This window comes from Dermacentor albipictus, chromosome 6 (assembly GCF_038994185.2).
Source record: "Dermacentor albipictus isolate Rhodes 1998 colony chromosome 6, USDA_Dalb.pri_finalv2, whole genome shotgun sequence".
NCBI lineage: Eukaryota > Metazoa > Arthropoda > Arachnida > Ixodida > Ixodidae > Dermacentor > Dermacentor albipictus.
The window spans coordinates 42,324,103-42,344,813 of NC_091826.1; the positions used below are offsets into that span (position 1 = coordinate 42,324,103).

Sequence of the window (20,711 nt, forward strand, 5' to 3'; positions counted from 1 at the left end):
CACACGATCGTCAGCATATTTCCAGAACTTCACTTATGCTCTAGGTTGTTCAAATGAACCTGTTCCAGCAAATTTTCGACATCGACATTATAGCAACCACAAGAAAAAGTTAGGTGCACTGCAGAAAAAAGAAAAAGAAACTTAGGATAGGCTTCGCTAAACTGCGACATTACGCCTCGTAGATTATTTACAGAGGTCAGTTTAGGGCGTACTACTGTGTTTTCTTACCGCTGCACGCATGTTTTGGTGAAGAGGGAGCCCGCGCAGCTTGGCCGCGGAGTGCATTAATGCGTGAGGCCACAGTCGGATCGCGGGCGAATGATGACGCGTGGCGTGCCGTGTCACTACTCTAACGCACTTGCTTGCTAGGGCCCGTCGTCAGTGATTGATGAGAGACCAAAAGGACTTCTTCTTGGGCAAGTTGGTGCTTAGATTTCCCAGGCATACTTTGTGGCGCAAAATACATTTCTTGTAAAGGGACAGAAGAAAGGAAGACAGTGACAGTGGCCGTGGCGCTTCACTCTCTTCCTTTCTCCTGTCCCTTTTCAGGAAATGTATTTTGCGCCACAAGGTACACCTAGGAGATGAGAGACCACGTGACTCGACTTCCTGGCTGACAGCGCATTCGTGTACACCGACGCCTTCTAGCGCGTGTCTGCGCGTTTCTTGCCCGCGCTGTTTGACGACCCTGGTCTTGGAGACCCCTGGGAGCGAGTCAACTGCCGTTGCCCAGGAAGGAAGCTATGTTTTCGCTCTGCTTGGCGATTCCGCTCGCTCGCGCGTTATTTTTATTTATTTTGTACTTTGGTCGTGATGTCTAGACGCAAGTGCGAGAGAAGGGTACCGCGGCAGTCACTGGCTTTATTTGCCAGTGTTTTGCAACATCTGGCTTGCTTGCAGAGGGTGCGCGAAAAGATAACGTGCTGGCTGTACCGTAGTCCTGGCTGGGAGGCTTGCGGTGGTTTACAAGAAGACGCATTTGTCCGTTGCTAAGTTTGTTCTCCCTTTCGCGAGGTACGGGAGAGAGGGGGGAGAAGCGGAGAGCAAAACGTTGTCTCGCTAGAACTAACCAGCGGAATTTCGCAAACACGACTCTAAACTGACGGGCTGTGATTTATTCGCCTGTCGTGGTTAGTGCAGAGACGCAGTAGTTCGCTTCGCCGCCTACAATTCGTCACATTTTTCAAAACTTATCAGCGCACGAACTTCGTGAAATAGGCTGCGAGCAGGCTCAATTTTTGGAAGAGGAGAGAGTACGTGTTTCAGGGACGGTCTGAGTGACAGCTACGAGCGTAATTATGAATGAGAAGAAGCGAAGTCGCGAGTTTCTGAACAAGGCTGGTTAATTAATGAAGAAGCTCACCTGACGTACACATGGGGATGGTAATGTGTGAGGAGAAGTGGTCGATAGGGAGAAGTTGAAGTAACACACATCAGATTTCTCAATTTTCTTTTATGGAATATACGGAAGTGTTTCATACGTGGGCACTAATTTATGCATTCATTGATGCTGAATGGCTCTTAAAATGAATGAATGAATGAATGAATGAATGAATGAATGAATGAATGAATGAATGAATGAATGAATGAATGAATGAATGAATGAATGAATGAATGAATGATTAACTGTGCTAACACACAAGTAACCTAAACTCTTGTCCGACAACATTAGGGAGGCATCGCTAGCCGCTCTTAAATTGAGACCTGTTGCGAAAAAAACCTGCATGAAAGTTCGCCTATGGCAAGCGCCAGAACTTTCTGCCCAAATTCCGGCGATGTTCGTCGGCGACAACACCCTACTCGACCAGATCCTACATCGCTCCACCCGACCTAACCTGACCTAACCCATACCAAACAAGTGACTAATTATTGCACTAAGACAAGTGGACCAGCAAACGAACAAAGGATTGAATGAATATTTGAAGTACGGAATGGGTGAACGAATGAAAGAATTCGAAAGAAACGAAGGGCACAGCTGCATCAACTTACGCCTTAACGAATAACTAGTAGCTGTTCACTCCAGCAGAGACACACGAGACACACTTTACAACGTTTACCCTTCGACAGAGAAAACCTACATCTTGTGCTAATGCGGGTGGAAGTAGCGTCGTGATTAACCAATGAGCAATTACCCCGCTGCCCAAGAAACTTTTAATTAGATTGCCACCGTTAACTCGCTTTGAAGCTCGCCCTAACCGACTGGGCTTCGTTTTGATGCATTTAAGTAAAAAGTGAGCAAAGAAAAAAGAAGCTCGTACTCGTGTGAAGGGGATAGAACTTCGGCTCTAATTCAAAACAACGACACGCAGCTACCTGATGAGGTTCGAACCAAACGTAGGCCCTGCTGCAGCTGTGGGGAGAGATGAACGGCGTACGTTCGCGTGGGAAGATTAATTGGCCGGCTAACCTTGAAAGTCAACAGGAAAGATCCGGCCAGGTTGAGAGCTGACAGGGGCTGTAGGTGGGGTGGTGGGTGGGGAAGGGGGGTGTTTTTGGCGGCCGCAGGAAATGTGTGTACCGCTCTGGCTTCAACGACCGCTCCTTCTTCTGCCTGCGGCGGTTCGATAACGTTTGCTTAATTAGGTAAACGTGCAATTCGGTTACCCGGTTAAGTGAACCAAGCATAGGGCGACGCTGTAGAAGACGTAGAATATTGGGGGATGTAAGTGTGGTTTTAGCGGTGACCCTCTTCGAGGCTTTGCGAGAAAGCGTGATCGAGTGAGTGGGCGAGGGGAAAACGTTAATGAGAGAAAGGGAGAGAGGCTGTAGGGAGCAGCTTCGTATCCCTCCTGAGGGGTGGGCGTGCGAAAATGCAAATGGGTGAGAGAGAGTATCCGAACGATGACGACAAAATTCAGCCGATTATGTGCACGTGCGACGTGCAGGTGCTCCTAATGTCAGTAAAGCTGCAAGTTTACGAAGGAAGAAATGCAGCGGGAAGGACAGGGAGCTTAGGCAGGGTACTTGTACTTAGCTAGGGCTGCCTTGTACTGGAGTGAGGGATAGCTGCTATAATCAGGGCGGTAATGAAATAGACGGTGTCCTGCCTTTGAAGAGGCGAATCCTCTAGATTAGATGCACACAATCTGAACAGGCACTCGCAAAAGGGTGGAAAATTGAGCTTGCTGGTGCCTACGAACGTACTTGCGACCAGCGCGTAAACACTGGACGAGAACGGACAGCACAGGGCGCAAACATTGGCACTTTCGTCGATCATTCTCTCATCGTGGCTGTGAACTGCATGTACTGACTGGTATACATATGTCCAATATGTAACTACATTCGCCCTACATAATTCCCAACTGTCCGTAGAGACTCGGCTAGATATAGTGAATATGGGACGGGCAGACCTACAGATGGATGGACGGACCGACGGACAAACGGACGGTTGTTACCCCTTCCACATTGTGATCCGTGTACTCATCAGCCGAAACTCTAAGCACGTATGGTCCTTGAACACTCTAACTGCTCATTCGATCAGAATTTCTTGTTATCGGCCAGTATTGCTTGTCGTTCTAGGGGCCAACCTCTCACTAAACAACTCGGTGTCGTCAGATTGGGGGCAGTATAGGTAGGGCTGACGAAGCTCACTGAGTCTTCTATGGCTGTCTGCTTCTAGATACATAATGGCATTATTATTATTATTATTGTCTGTCGCTGACTCTTTCAGTTACAGAAATACCCAATGAGTCATTTGTGTTACTTCATCTGTTATTAGGTGTCCATCCGTTTATTCTTTTCTAATATGCTATAGTTGCAGTGAATTCAGCTTTTCAGCGCTACGCGTTATCGCTTGTCGATTCAGGTGAGTTCCAGTAACCTCTACATCGTCCTGCGTATAAATTTTGATAAGCTCAATCCAACCTCCAAAAGTCGGTTTTAGCACGAGAAAGTTAACACGAAGCCCTTTGTACGTTCTTTTTATATTATCATGAAAACTGAACACAGCCGAGAGACACGACCGTTGTCCAAGGTGATACTCATTACGGGCTCCTGCGTTACGAACGTAGAAAATCCACTTCCTATTACACGACACTGTTAGACTTAACTGTCGGATACCACTAATAGCGTCCAACGATGCCACAATGATACCGGCGTAGGCGAACAAGATGTGTGCCTTCTTCTCGCTCCCCACGCCTATTGCTGTGGTCATGTCGCGCGACGGATCACTCATATGATTCAGAACGCCTTCACGCTGCTGGTCTTTATTATTTCCTGCTCTTGGCCTGAGTAGAGGTCTGGGACCACAGAAGGGATTTGATGTTCGGAGGAGTAAAATTCCTTGTAGTTCTCCTTGGAGTCAGTCTCGTCAGTGACCACCTGGAGTAGAGAAACGAAAGTGTGAAAAACGAAGGTAATTTGTTGATGGAGGACAGCAAAAAAAAAAACGCTAGGCTACTGAGAGCCACTAGGTCTATGCCCAAAGAGAAATTTAAACGCTCCGATTGGCCGAAGCCAATGCAAGGTGTGATTTCAAAAGTGTTGTGCCTAAATACATGTCACAAAATTGCCAATATTGAAGACAACGTGCATGCCAGATGACTGCTGGTACAGCCGTATCATGTTTTGATACTTTAAAACATAATATGTTGATAGCTCGATACTTTATCGATTCATTCCTCGCTTGAATCGTTTACATTTACTCTAGTTATGTGCCATGTACATGTGTGAAAGACCCTTATTGGTATTGCGGCAATACAATGCCAAACTTTCTTGAACGCAAAAACAAAGAACACTTTAACGCCAAACGAAAGAAATCGGTAATTTTCGGTAACAATATTGTGGTACAGCAAATAACCGTGGGACCAAGGAACGCTATGCAAGACGTAAAGCGGAAAACAGGTGCGTTAGAAGGCACTGTCTATGAACCTAAATTGGTGGTTTAAGGAAGAGAGAGCTGGGGCAGCAAATTAGGCCTATCAGTATAACGCTCCCACTTTTGCATCTGCAAGTGTAACCTGGGCAGGGTAACGACATAAGTGTTAACAGGAAACTTTAAATAAAGCAATTTCACGACCAAAGAAATTCATTGCGCCATCGACGAAGTTGCTGATGGCTGTGTTGCACGCAATCGCAAGCATTAAGCTACCACAAAGCCCTAAGGATTCACCTTGTGCGAGGACTTTGACTTCTCAGGCAGTGATGCCGCGCTCTTGTCGTCCTTCTGCACGTTCGAGTTCTTGAGCAACCTTCGGACGCCCGAGAAACGGGGCAGGATCGTGGCGTGGTCCCTGCCACCTGCTGCTGCTCCACCGCCACCCTTGCTCCAGATATTGCTGTTGAAGACCACGGTGCTCGTGCTGTCCGTGCTGCAGGACGTCACCCGCACCATGGACGAATGGCTGTTCTGCTTGGGATCCGAGTTGGCGCACCAGGACCCCGCGGGCACCGCTCCGCCGCGGTGCTTCTTGAACGTCCCCGTGGTGACGAGTTGGGCCCAGGAGGCGCGTGCCTCCGGGTACTGCAGCACCCTGACCACGAAGATGAGGAAGCCCTGCATCGAGTTGCAGACGCAGAAGGCGTACTGGAACGCGGTCTTGGCTTCGCCCACGGCGAACACGCCGAATATCCACGTGACCCCGAGCAGAGTCATGACGGTGAAGGCGCCGCGCACTTGCGCGACGGAGATGGGCGGGTTGGCGGTGGCGGGGCTGGAGCCCGAGCACGAGTTGTGGTCGGCGGCCTTGGCGTTGGCTTCGGCCATGCGCGGCTTGAACAGCACCCGCGTCACCATGATGAAGACGAGCAAGTTGACGAAGAGGATGAAGCAGGAGATGCCCAGGAACGCGATGTAGTAGATGAATGGGTTTCTGGACGATATCACGCAACTAGAATAACAAAAAGAAAACAGAATAGATGAATTGAAAACCTTTTTCATTGAACTGCTTATGTATCTAGTTAACGTCACTCTTGCGCTAGTAGGTAAGGTGTTGTAAAAAGAGTATGCTGTTGTAGGTTACTGCTGATTCAAGCAGTGTAGTCAGTTGTTTTTGATAGTGCAGCAAATCTTTTTTTTTCGCATCATCTGCATTGCAAACAACGATTTCGCATTAAGGCAGTAAAATATGGTGGACTAAGGATTCCGGCATTTTGCTATAAACTTGTGTTTTCAGAAGAGAAATGTGCTGCCCCTTTCGTGAAGGAATAGAAATGGCAGTACAGTTCATGTTTAACGATTGCTCGTAACTTGCATCAAATCCAATAGCGCGACCTAAAGCATTGCGACAACTTCATTGGTAAAAATCGGGTCGTTGAGCGTGTTAGGAGCGCAGATCTGTGAACGAAGAAGTGCGTCGCGTCATATCTCAAATTTATTCAAAAGCGAGATGGTGAGTGTTTTATAAAATGTTTCATGTATACTACACGAACTCATAGAATGTTTAGACGTGGTTAGCCGGAGATATTAGGTCGTTACCTGTCTGTACGACGTTTCGTTTTATTCAATGGCTAAAAAGCCATGAGCGTACTAAGTTCTGGGAACTTAAACTATTTAATGCTTCAAACTCAAGAAAAGATGACCGCACAAGTGGACTACATAAATCGGAACGCGATGGACAAATTATTCGACATTCAGATGAAAATTCCTATTTAAATGACTGCCATGTCTTCTCAATAGCTTGTCACCTTTGTGTTGTTAGAGTATAGCCTTGGATAGAGTTCAATAGAAGGATACATTGGTGCAGGCATTCCTCATACATTATGCTTCACAAGCAATATATTGTGCGAAAATAATCTCTATGTCTGTGTGTGGTCACGTGATGCGCTGGCATGAGAGAACCCTGCTTGCGTGAGTCCTGTTATCGGTGGGTAAGCACACTTAAAACCACTCGAATCAGTTACAGGCGTGCCCTGTTTACGCTCGAAAGTCAGAGCAGACCATACAAACGAAAAGTGCATATGGGTTCCCTGCCCTTAACAGGATTCAGGAGTGGCTTTTACAATGGCTTTCGCACTCGCTAGCAAGAACCACAGCTTGCCGCCCACACCACCATATACGGAAGTAGCCGCTTGTCTCCACGTTTGACTACCTTTTCAAGAGTTTTCGAAACTCCTGGCCGTGATTGCTCACTCCGTGGTGAGATCCCAACAGGTACCTCACTTTTCGAACATTCTCTTTGCCTCCTACGTCACAGGGTAGACGGCGTGCGATTGGCGCTCCTGCCTAGACGATCAGACGACCGCTGACGAATGCCGAGAACGCAAGCCATTGTTGGGAAAGCGAAATGCTTGCCTGATGTCTCCGCTGTTTGACCAGAGGAAGAGTAAGATTTCTCTCTCAGAAAGTACGAGGACGGTCTTAAATAGAATTGAACTTAAGATCGGTAGTTACTTTTGAAGAAAGCGGCTGCGACATTTTTACTGCGTGCTTTTAGGGTGCACGTTGAGATATACAATAGTTTACATCAAGACATGCGTAGGTAGCTGAGGTTCAGCATTGTCTTGCGTGCAGCTTGACTGTAAGATTGAATGGTGCGTTTTTAGTGTCTTTGTATTTATCCCTCCCAGTAAAAAATAATTATTACCGCGTTCCGTAAGCCTCGAGCACACGTTTCCAACATTCACACATTCACCAGGGTAAGCGTCAACTTACTAGTCGTCTTGATCCTTATAAGGCTCCAAGTCTATGGCCAGACAAGTTCCAACAATAACAGCAGGTATTCCTGGAATACAAGATGACATAAGAATCGGTACATAAAGAAATATAGGTCCATGTACACCCAAATATTTAACTATGTTTGCATATAGAGCTGTTATATTCTTCAAGACCAATGGAAACGCGATTCTCTTGATGACCTGCAGAAGCGTAAGCATTTGGGCCCGTTAGTTCATGACTAGAGCGCCATTTTGCACCACTTCCTCTCAAGTCTCACGATGGCTTCCGCACGCGGTATGGAAAAACGTTTGATGGAAACGTATTTGTCATATAAATACTTTATGTGAAGTCTCTGTGTTAGAGTTTGCTAGCATGAATATTTTGGCACATTTAGTCAGGCGCCATAATAGCTTGCTTGGGTGCATGAACCCTCAACAAAAATCAGCTCTTACAAGGCATTGAGTGAGATAGCTCGTACGGCATGTGTTCCAAGCTGCATAACTTTCCGATAGAACAACGAAGCCGAAAGGTATATAAGCCAATCATATGCTATGTGCTCCAAAAAACGTGGGCAAAATTAAACATATATATATGCAAGCACCACGCGGCTAGACAGAACTAAGGTAATTTTGTTTGCCACAAAACACAAAGCAGTGTTTCGTGGCATAACAAATGCACATTTTATCGTGTTTCACAGACTTTTTCTCAGGCTTGGAAAGCAACTTTTATGTAGAGTGCACTGAACAACAGGAAGCCGGATCGAAAATTCTCCACAATGATTCACAATTTTCTCATTGACACTTTAGCTCTGAATATAATAATTCAGAAATGTATGCAGTAAACATAACCAATTATGTAATTAGACGAAATACAGAAAAATAGTGTGCCTTGCTCCTACCGACATTACCTTGGTTCGGTGTAGCTGCGTGATATGTGCATCTTTTTGTATTTTTGGCACAATTTACGTGGGACACATGGTATAAACTACGTTGAACAACACCGGGCTAAGCTCAGATAAAAACGCAGCGTAATTGCACACGACTACAAGAAGAAACACAAAGCCGCATCACAAGCGCTTGTGACGTAGCTTTGTATATGTTATTGTCCTTGTCTCAGCCGCACTGCGTTTTTATCTAAGTACGACCCTACTCGCCCAAGTTAAAGCTTTAATAAGGCAAACGTATCCGTGACTGAGCCTTATACTTTCAGTGATACTTAGTCCCTGGACCAAATTCTACAAAAGCGAACTTCGCTTTCAGAGGCGAGGGTAGCAACAATTGGCGGTTTCATGTCGACATTCCGGCGAGGCAAGAGGAAAGCAGACTAGCACGTAAAAGAGGTCACAAGACAGAACGCTAGGGATGTGTTGTCTCCCTCCCGCTATTGTTTACTTTGTGAGGTGAAATTTCCACGTGAAGTACTAACAAACATCCCCCCTTTTAGCCTTTCTGTAAGCCTAATAAATAGTGCCCATTGGAAAGGGAAGCATGATATAGGCTATGGCAGGGACAAGTCATACTGATCGGATGGGCTGCAATTTCATTGTCACGTAAGCGGTGATCGGATCTCGTACAGACGACTAAAGGCATAACAATGTGAACACAAGAGAAAGGGAAGCCAAGGACGACAAGTATAATGCTCACTGTAGATTTAACTGTAGTAATAACTGGGAAAAGTAAATGTAGGTGGACGAACAAAGAACTTGTCGCCGTTGGGTCCAATCTCACTCCTTCCGGCATTGCGTGGAATTTCACCACTAGTTAGGCGCAGCTCAATCCCTTTTAATGCCTTCGTATTGTTTTACTAGCTGTATAGTTTTCGCGGGGGGACGTGTAATACTATAGATCTGCGATCGCTCACCCCAGGCGAGGAGGACGCGCTTGAGCATGAAACACGTCTCGGACGTGGCGAACACGTGCACCAGCATCTGGTACATGTTGGAGGCCTCGACACCCATCCAGGCGAGGCAGGCGAGCAGGAAGTAGTGCGTGGCCACAGCCGCTCCGAGGCACAGTTCGAGCCCGGGGAACCGCTCGTGCAGCGAGCCCAGCAGGAAGGAGACGTTCAGGAAGAGCATCGCCGAGCACAGGTTGAGCAGGATCTTGCCCGAACGGTCCTTGTTCAGGCACCTGTCGGAAAGGAAGAGAGCGTCGACAACACAGCAAGTTCTGTATTCACGAATAATCTGGTGCCACAAGTGTTCGTAAAAGAATGTGGTAGACAGTCGTGACAAGAGAATTCCGCCAGCGTGTCTCGAATGACGTTTACGCGTGCTTAAGGATTTGTGGAATTCGGCGCTCCGTGATTGAGTAATTATCAAAAACAAGGCTGTAGAGCTTAAGCGGTAACATTTTCAAGCAAAGCGTTAATGACACCGACAGACGCTAGGAAACCGCAAACAATGCCACTTCTTAATTAACGGATATCTAACTCATTATACATTTTCATTATTTACCTGTCGCGATGCTGAAGTTGAATTCAATGTGTGGTTAACCTTAATGGAAGCCTGAATTTGGAGGCATTATTTCCGTTAAAATAAGGATAAAATACATTGGTGCTCTAGATAATTTTACATCCCTTTCCTTAGGGAAGGATCTCTACTTGAATACTAAATGCAGGCACAATTCATTGCACGGTGATCTGCCTATATATGCCTCTCAACTGGTGCTTGTTTTAAACAATTGCAAAGCTGACATGTATAGAAGTTTGACTGTATCTTATTCTAAAGTTGCAACAAGCTTCCTATGGTATTATTATATAGGTCATTTACAGGATTTTCAAGGATACACAGCCGCCAGGACACGCACAGGACGCAGTGCACTGTACAGTCAACCTGCCTTGTCCAGCACTTATTTCTGTCCGCAATATTCAGTGAAAATAAACCCTCCAATTCCCAGGTTGGTCCAGCTAAGTGATCGCCCCCTTTTGAACGTTTTTTTTTTCTTCTTTGTTTACTCAATTCTCTGCATTTACTTGAGTTTCAGTGGTGAAGAGGGGGACGTGCTAAGCCCACCTTATCATCTTTGAATTGCGGCCATCTACAGGACAGCCACTCACACTGTATTTGAATTGCATTCATTCAGACGCCTAGGATTACCCCTGAATGAAACGCTGCAGCTGACTTTGTCCACATAACAACGAAACGAACGACGTCACCAATACAAGCAGAACATGCGCCGATCAAACGTGCGAGCGTGCGATCAAACGTGCGATCAGACGTCCAGCGTTAGAAGCTCACCTGAAAAGGGCATAGGTCAATATCGTGAAGAATAACCCGACGACAGACATGATGCACCCTACGTAGGATATGAGCGAAAGAATCCGGTAGTGGTGGCGTGCCGTAGTCTTTCCCGGAAGAGGGTCCTAGGGAGACGTGGAGATTGCGCAGTTATCCACGAGATGAAAACAGCACATGCCTCGCAAAAATGTTCCAATAAACACGTGAACCTTTAGTGGTCATCCTATTTCAAGTCGAACTTGAGAGATCGCAACACTCATATATCCGTCATGTCACCCCTGGAACTACTTTAATCGTAAGGTATGACATATATTGTACAGTATGTTGGCTCCCTGACATCTTTAAGTGCACAAGGACTGCTAGGCATCGTGATGCGCTTCTGAGCTCATTCACACCACGAACAGTGACGACATCACAAATTCTGCCAGCAGCGTCATCTTCTTGGAGAATTTTAGCCCGTCCACATTCACTTTACCATCTATGAAATGCACGGTTACCGGAGACGTAGACGTGCAGAGCAGAGTTGGTAGCGCCATTACGCGGCGCAGAGTTTGACCAATAGACACAGAGCAACTATTGCCAGGACTTATCATATTCTCTGACCTGTGAGTCTACAGCGTACATGGCCACGTATGCTTCAACATGCAGTATTCAATTTTTTTTTCCTCGGCGAGAACACCCATGTAGCAACAGAAATACAAAGAATGACGTTTCTAGCGCGCTGTTGTTGAACAACTGGGGATGGCCAATTAATTCGTTTACTCAACCAACGAATAATCATTCATCATTTCAGCCTTTAATCGATTAATCGCTTTCGATGCATTTTTTCCTCAATTATTGATTAATCCAAATTTTTGCCAGGAACATTTTAATAAGTTAAAACACGGCTACGTACGTAAATCAAGTTAGAAATACAAAAGTATAAACGTTTGATGAATACTAATATTTCATTTGTTAAAGACTAAATATAGGTCGCACTAGTGGCTTTTGAAAATATAAACAATAAAGGGAAAGCGAGACATCCACTCCAACATAGCTAAGTGCTACAAAGGAAACCCATACGGGTTCTTCGAAAGAAAAGCTTCATGGTTTAAGAAAAATTCTTCCTGGTTTCTTCAACCGCGAAACTTTTCTTTCGAGGAACCCGTACGGGTTTCCTTTGTAGCACTTAGCTAAGTTTGAGCGCATGCCTTGCTTACCCTTTATTTAACACCTCTCTCGGGTACCCGCAGAACTATTACGTCAAGATAAAGAATATGTTTTATAAATGGCATTTGGAGCAGAATTAAATAAAATACATTCCAATAGTGAATCCCTGTTATATAGTACAGGTAAACAAGAAATAAGAAAAAGATGGCAGAAGTGTTATGCGAAACTCCACTAAAACATGCAAGGTATTACAACATGCACATGGAAAAGAAGATTGCTGGCTTGAAATATTAAAACACGCACTCTTTTCCACAGAGCCAAGGAATGTGAATTGGCTGGGATGCTTGGATGAAACCACCGACATTTTCTTTGAATGGCCGTACAACCAGCATGTCACAATAGACGCTCTGAAGCAATAAATCGGCTAGAATCAACATAAACTCTATCGCCATGTCAAATACATGCTCCAAGCCGGCCGGCATGCTGTGCCACGTCTTGGTGGACTTAGAGTAGCACGACGATCAACGACTGCATTGATATAGCATGACTTAGATTGCGAGAGCGTTTCAAGCCTCTGGCTTCGGGCAGCCTGGTAGCGTGTGGAAAAAGAGAGGCGAAGCGCTCGGCTTGGAATCACTCGAGACACAGAAAAAACGGTCGACAGTCGCTCTACCACAACCACACAGTCTCTGCTCGTGCGCCGCCATTACAGTACCATTTTAAACTTTTGCGCCACTCCTCTCAGAACTCTCGAAAACGATTAATCGAACAGGCCTGATCGATCAAGTCGATTAAAATGATAGGTGGATACCGACGTAGATTATACGTTTCGCGGAATACATTTAATCGAATAATGGATTAATCATTCGTTCGATATTACCAACCCTATATGAACAACGTGTCGTGACATGTTACTACCAGAGCTACTGTTGCTGTCGCCGTCTCCGGCGTTGCGGTATTATTTAAAATAGATTTGCGGGAAACCTTAAACTATAATTGCAAGCATTACGTCATGTGCAAAAAATATAGCTACACAAAAATTCAGGGACTGACAGTGATAGATCAGACGGCCCTTCTTCTAACTTCATTACTCTCGGTAATTAATCCTGACACTTTCCGAAACATGCATTTAAGAACGGCTTCGGCGCCATGGTCCCATGACGCTGTCGCCGGGGCGGTATTGATGTGTTCTTCGAGCACAGACGGGCAACTACGCAAATAAATTATTGTTGGTTGTTGTCGTTTCCGCCTTAAGTGCGCAATGATTGATTGCAGCATTGCACGATGGTATACTGAAAGTACACTCGAACCACAATTTGGCAGTTCCCTCGCTTGTAGTGTGCTTATTGGGCCAGTATATAACCCTAAAAAAATTTTCGCATCATCCCGACACCGGTAAAACTTTTTTCCCAATGTTCACGCGACACATTTCTCCTTGTTCGATCAACACGTAAACTTATGCCCAAACTTTTTAATCAACTTTGAGCACATCCACGGCATGCGGGCATTGCTGTAGATGAAAACCTGTCAGCTTCAGAGAACCGCCTAATGACTATATTATTCAAAATGCGCCCCTATCACAAACAACCTCTGCCTGACTCGTGCAAAGTGCGTGAAACTCTGGTTGCACCCAAGAGAGCGGCAGGGTCCTCTTCGCTGGCGCTAACGCAACGACGCAAACTATACTAAACTACTTCTACTACCAGTACAGTAAGCACGTCTAAAAAAAGGAAACACCGGCAGATCCATCACGAGACAGTCAAATTACTCCCGCAAGGCTTCCCTTCCTTCGAAAAGCACGAAGTATGCGTTTGAACTTGTCTGATAACAATGACAAAACGTTGTTTAATTAACGCGCCCCCTCCAAACCAGGCTTGTCTTTCAGATAACTTAGCGAGACGACCATCAACATGTCAACGCGCTCGAGGCACTTTTTAGAGGGGCGATTTGCTTTTATCTTTTCACTCGTTCAGTGCCATTTGTGGCACGAGCGAAAATAGGCCATATATATTCCAGGAGAGCCGTGTAAGATGCGCGATGCCCTGCACAATGAGTATCACATTTCAGATGCTATAATGACGCGAGTTCTGAGAACAAGAGGCTTTTATTTGCGACACTTAGCTAACACTACAGTAAGATAACCAATGTGAATCAGCCAAGTGTTGTTTAATACTTAGTTTCCCATAGTATTGCTGTGTGTAAAAAGGAAAAATAAAGTCAGTGAGACTGCCAACAGTGTGTTTTATTTCATGATTGAAAGCTTTATATACGTTTGCATGTATTACTGTCACTGCTGTTTTGCTGAGGCTAAGTTCTCTGCCCTTGTATTTGTGTCTTGTTATTGTTACCAGCTGATCATGCTATGCCGGTTAAAGCCCGTCAAGCGGCCTGAGCGGCAGCTCTTCTTTGTCACTCTTTCGCATACTTTGCGGCCCGAGTAAACGTTGATTCGTTGATAGAGAACGCGCTATGAACAGCACTAAAGCGAGCACCATTTGCTTCAGTACATTTCGTATCAAATGGTACACGCATGTAGGGTAGGGCTAAATTCGAGAGTTTGACGAAGTCTCATCTGATCGGGTAGAATAGTGGCAAAAAACACAACAGACGTCCGACCAAGGTGAAAAAGAAATCTTCAAGAACTTGAGGTTTCGGCCATGATGGCATCCATGACACAGGACATCTGATAACCACCTGGCAGCCATCCTGAATGTCCAATCTTCCCGGCTGTCTCGCCTAAACTGGTCGTCACCTTGGACTCGGTAAAGAACACAAGCGCAAAGCACAGCGCAGCCTTGAAGCTATAGTTAGCGAAACGGAGGCGGCCATAACGAATGACGGAACGAGCCAGCAAAGATCTTCAGATACTCCCGAACTCACTGGAAGGCATGAACAGTGAGCTGAAATCGACAGATACTGCCGTACCTTACGGTCACATACCGCGAAATGGAATTCCTCCAAACCGAGGAGTGTATCGACAAGGTAGTTACTTATTCATCGAAACTGACGAACCAAACGCTGTACTAACAGCCATCCGCAGTACACTTGCCGTCCCACCCAAACATTAGAGGGTGGAGGAAACAGCTCCTAGTCACGCCATCAGGCTTCCATGTATGGAACCTTGAAATGTTGTACAGGACTCCTCGCAATTGATTTTCCTCTCGGGAACAGTTTCAAGCCGTCGTTCCCGAGAATCCGGTGTTGACCGAGGCGGACAAGTTTTATTGTTTGGGGTCAGCGCTTACTGGACCTGCAGCTGGTGCTATCACTGGGCTATCCGCAAGTTATAGGTGCTATCAGGAGGCACGCGTCACTCTCGCTACATGATCTGCTAGAGAAGACGTTATATTGGAAGACTACGTCGAACGCCTCATCGATTCACAGCGATTCGAAAATCAATCACTTCATGCACTTATGAATAACTTAATCTAGCACTCACCTAGTCTAGGTTTACCAAATTCACATATACGTCTCACACTCGGCGATAACGTAAACGTCTGTTTAATCAACGGATGAATTTCATTTACAATGAGACACGGTTAACCTCGTCAGGTTATCGATCCATCGCCATTGCAACCTGCCCATCGCGAGCACGGTCATGAATCTAGGGTCCCTTGTAATCTAATCGCTTTTTTTAGCACTGTATATGCTTCATTTGCCCTCGTAACTTCACTGAGCCCTATTATATCCCATTTAGTGCCCTCTAAATCCTCCAATATCGCTGCTACACTCGCCTCACTAGATAACGTTCTAGCGTTAAACGTTGCGAGGTTCAGATTCCAATGGCGGCCCGCCCAGATCCAGGGATTCTTAGCACCCTCTGCTGCGTCACAAGTCTGACCGCCGCCGTGGTGAGTTGCTTCGCAACTGCTGGGGACTGAAGGGCCGGGGTTTGATTGTTGTATTCATACAGGATGTTGTGGCTAAGTACTGCACCAGGGTGGCCAATCCTGCTCTGGTGAGAGAGTGCGTTAACGGTTCTGGTCACCGGAATCAGGCCGCACTCCAGAACTTGTTTGTGCAATTTTATCAACACGCAGATTTTTTTTTAATCCGGTGGAAAATTGCGCGGCACCGGGATTCGAACCACGGTCCTCTTGCACGCGAGGGAGAGGCTCTACCTCTCCGCCAATGCTGCACTCACTATCGATCCCTTGACATTTTCTTTGTGCGTGCATGAGCTCGAAAAAAAAAAGCTTCCCTTTCTCCGCTTTTCCTCTTTAAAATCCCGCCTCCCCCTTTTGCTGCGCTATCTAGCAAATCGGATGCGTGTTCGATAAATTAGTCTCTTGTCATATTCCAAAGAACATTAAATTGTGGGAATATATACCCACATTGGTTATTCATACCCACTTCATTAGGTTATGTGCATGGAAAGGTTAACCTGCTTTACATGCTCTCACAATCAGCAGAGTTCTGCTCACCCAAACGCTATCTATGGTACGACGACAGTCGCGTTTATGTTAGTGGGAATCTGTAAGCTGTCATTAAAGGCTTGACGTGAAACGTTCTCTCCTCTAAGATACGTACCAGGAGCAGCGAAAACGCAGTCATGTGCGTCGAGGAGCACACGGTGACATTTGTCGAGTGGTTTGTCATTACGCCGGTGGTAGACCACTCCTTACCTGAAACGAGAGGGCATATTCAGAAATACTTTGACGGTTGAGTGCACAAAATTCCCTAATGCCGAATGATACTTCGTTCACTTGAACTTTTCACAAAGTAACTGCCCATGTCTACGGTATATCATCTTTCACACGTTCAGTATATATATATATATATATATATATATATATATATATATATATATATATATATATATATATATATATATAATGTATGTATGTATGTATGTATGTATATATGTATATATGAAAAACCAACAGGCAATGAAGTCAGTGAGATCTGCGCTCCTTGGCATCATTGTCTGTTGCTTTATGCGGTTGTACTTGAGAAAAATTGAGCTCCTCGGTTTCTCTCGTGCTCTCGTTTGTATACCATCGTCGCGCGCGTGTGTATGTGTTTGCGTGTGAGTGTGTTTGTTGGTTTGTAAAAGCTAGGGGGAGAGCACAATTGCGTTATCAGCACATTCTCGACGGGAAAGCGGCGAGCGCAGCGTTTTCATGACAGAAATGCAGGCGAGACAGGTGACAATTATCGTTATGTGGCAAAGATAGACTCAAAAGTATACAGACCAGGGATTGAGTAATAAAATTGGCTTTCTCCGCTGCCGCTGAGTGCAACTTGAAACTAAAGACTGCATTCTAAACTAAGCGTTGCGAATTTTCTCCTTGAGTTGTGTTTTTCCGGTTGTACCTGTTAATTACGAACAAATTAAGTTTTTCCAGTGCTATAGATTGGCCTTTATGTATATAACCCTGGAAAATTTTGAAATTCATTAACAAATCTACTCCACAACTAGCGTCCCGAAGCAAATCTTGCTCGCAGGAATCGGGAATCGATACTCACCGCGCTCATCCCAGAAGGCGCAGATGTACCTCTCGGCGTTGTAAGTCGGGTACGAGTAGACCAAGGGATCGGTGAGATTTTCGATCTTGCTGTCGCCGATCTTTGCGGAGAGCACGACTTGGCCTGTGACCGTATGTGGGAGGACGGAAACGTTTCTGTTACAAACTGCACGTGCCTCCATCGACGAGCGCCGGTGCAGGCAAGAAAGAAAGCAAAAAAAAAACAATACAACAAACATAACGGATTCTTCCTGTTTCGAAGTGATTCGTATACTGCGACAACAGCAGGCACTCTCAGTGCGGATTAAGGGAATACTAAAGAAGGAGAAACGCCGGATAAGCTTCGACTCTATATGTGTTATTTAAAAAAGACATTATCGTGAGTTTTTATACAAGGCGTTATAAGAAAAGAGAAGGAAAGCCAATTTATAATTTTATTTTCACTTTCGCGCAGAAAGCTCAGCGCCGTGCGTTACGTATTTGTCGCAGATCTCAGTTTTTTTCTTCCTTCTTCTGTGTGTGGGTGTCTAGGGCTTTCCGCCTTAGCAAAAGTTCTTGAATGTTTCTAAATTTAGACTTGCTTTCTTTTAGAGTGCAGTGTACTGCATCTTTACAGATTAAAAATTGACTATAGGTAAGAGCAGAAATGCCTCAGCGAGAAGGTTATCTGCAGCACAGTTTTGTGAAAAGTCTAAAAGATCAATTTATGTATTCTGTAGACCATGGGCAGAAATGAAATAAGAATGGGAAAATACCACGAAGGGGGCACAGGAATGGGAGGGGGGTGTGGGTAGGGAATGTCGCTTCTTCCATTTCGACTTGGTGTTGAAAACAAAAAACGTCCATCCTTATAATATTCATCGTGCAAGCTCCACACCCGTTTGTGGCGAGCGGGTGTAAGAGGATGTAGCCCACTCGCTACCTTACTATTCATTGATGCGCCCAGCAAAGGAAACAGGCTCGCGTTAAACTTAAGGCTCTGCGAAATCATCTACTGTCCCTTGGAACAATGTATACTTGGAACCTAGACAGTCAGTGCCCTTGAAAGAGAAGTTTTCAGTGCAGTAAAATATTTTTATGTAAGTACATACTACATGCACGCGACATGCTATAGGGATGATTGTCTGTTTTTTATGCGAAGCATATTACGAGAGCTCAACCCAGCTCCTCAGGCGCGGCGGTGTCGCCTTCAGTACCACGTGACACCGTGACGTCACGACAGCGGAGGAACGGCGCTCCAACTCGCGCCGTCGCTCGCGGCGTCGCCCCCCGCATCGCACGCGGGGAGCGTCTAGCAACGCAGCGTTCGGCGCGACAACGAAATGTGCGCCTGAGCAAACGCCGCACGCCTGAGCCGACGCCGACGACACCGGCTTTTCTGCGACACGAGCTACTTAACGCTGTCGCGTTAAAATAAAGGCTTGTATGCTTCGCATCCTGGGCTTAACCTTAGCTAAGCCACAGCCATTTCTTTTGTAGTGAATCGCTTTTTTTGTTATGGTTCGTTTGTTTTGGTTTCTTTCCTTTCACTCTTGTAAGTGTGAGCGTCTATGCGCCCCTGAAGTATTCACTTTTTTCTATATATATTATTTTCTTTATTTTAAATAACATTTACCTCTGCAGTTAAAACCCATTTACCCTACTTATAGCTACGACGTCAAAATCTGTCAGGGCTTCAGAGGGAGCTGCGGCTGTTCCACATGCCTTCTGCTTCAGCGTCTTTTCTTGTCTATACTCTAAGTCTCTTCTCAGAGTCAGCGTGCGCTTTCGACGTGGTGGGGAAAAAAAATCTTCCTCACATGTGTCTATTCGAAGCGGGAAGCTGAGCTATTTGATTCGAGTAGCCTGATTTATTTGCAAGGAGGTTACAAAGCTAACGTGAAGATGAACACTGTGTGTGGGCGCGTTATATATTCTAAATGATACGTGATTATTTTTCCTGGCGCTGTACGTACGTCGGGAGACTCGCAGCGAACACCGTCATGCGCACATTATTTTTTTTTACCGCGGCGCAGACAACGGTATTATCGTCCGCTAAGAGCATTGCGTGCTTCGGCCTCTTCAAGTACGCGCGTAGAAGCCATGCCACTTAAAGTAATAGGCAGTTTTAGTATAGCATACGCTATACCATTGCGTACGCTAAAATATAGCGGGTCGTCACTGCGCATGCACTGAACGCTGAATGAAATAGCGGGTATAGCGGGCGTACGCAACGCAAACGAGTTAGCGTTAGCGTTTTTACGGGGCTTGCGGAGTTTGCGGGAAACATGGCGGCGGTCCCGGCTGCCCGCTTCGAATTGAATTTGGCGTTGCTTTTGTAATATGCACTTCGCTCGTAGCAAATGACTGTGCAAACGGCTATCGCTTAGTCTCAGGCCGCTTCGACGACAGAGTATTATGGATAACTTCGTGGTGTTTTCCAGATCGCTTCTCGTTTCGAACGATTCGAAGCCTAACGAAAGAAACGTTCGAGATGTCAGCGCCACCTATCGCTACAAGCGCGAAATAGCCGCAACGACGGCATATGGCCCCTGAGATCCGAAGATATCACCGGCCAACTAAAGCTGTAGAAAACGTGCGCTGCTTAGCGTACGCTATATCATAGCGTATAGCGTACGCTAGAGTTACGTACGCTAAACAAAAACTGTCTAATCTCTGCGGCGGTCTACGGGGCTTAACGATGGACTTCAAGAACGCCGCCCCCTACCGCTCTATAGCGTACGATCTTTCTTCGTGCTCATCTCTCTTTCTATCTATCTCCCCTTTCCCCTCTCGTTCTCTTTTTATCCCCCTTAACCCTTCCCCCCGTGCAGGGTAGCCAACCGGAACTACCTCTGGTTAAGCTCCCTGCCTTTATGTGTAATCTTTTCTCTCTATGCGGTGTTTGAGACGATAGATCACAGAATTCAGTATCTATCAAACGGCGCCGATAGCACTGTGGTTTGCCCGCCCAGTACTATAGGCTGAACGTTACCCCGGGAACGTGAGTTAGAATTAGGGCAGGTGGCAAAGTTTCGTTTCCTTAGCGCCGCGGTCAGGGTGAAAGTGGGGAAGGGGACTTGGCTTCACGATGAATACGGCCGCCGTCGCAATACCGGAAAAGACAGTCAAGCACACACATGAAGTACAGGTGTAAACTCTTCAATGCTGTAGCAGCCAAAAAAGAACGCAAAGAGAAACAACACATGTTACTCAAAACAACTCACAATTGACATGAAAGGAATGTCTGTTGTGTGCCAGAACCAGCAGATGGAGTTATGAA

General features: G+C 45.8%; 1 protein-coding gene across 1 annotated transcript in view; it reads right to left on the reverse strand.

Annotated features, from left to right (window-relative positions):
* Positions 1 to 4,179: 4,179 nt before the first annotated feature.
* The window catches only part of LOC135920724 (adhesion G protein-coupled receptor E2-like), a 240,841-nt gene continuing 224,309 nt past the window's right edge, over positions 4,180 to 20,711 (reverse strand). Inside the window, exons 13-19 of the mRNA XM_065454952.1 lie at positions 17,451 to 17,573; positions 16,512 to 16,606; positions 10,833 to 10,957; positions 9,455 to 9,723; positions 7,592 to 7,661; positions 5,111 to 5,828; positions 4,180 to 4,320 (exon numbers count right to left, since the gene is read on the reverse strand). Of these exons, the coding sequence (XP_065311024.1) occupies positions 4,180 to 4,320; positions 5,111 to 5,828; positions 7,592 to 7,661; positions 9,455 to 9,723; positions 10,833 to 10,957; positions 16,512 to 16,606; positions 17,451 to 17,573 (1,541 nt within the window). The remainder of the gene's footprint in view (positions 4,321 to 5,110; positions 5,829 to 7,591; positions 7,662 to 9,454; positions 9,724 to 10,832; positions 10,958 to 16,511; positions 16,607 to 17,450; positions 17,574 to 20,711) is intronic.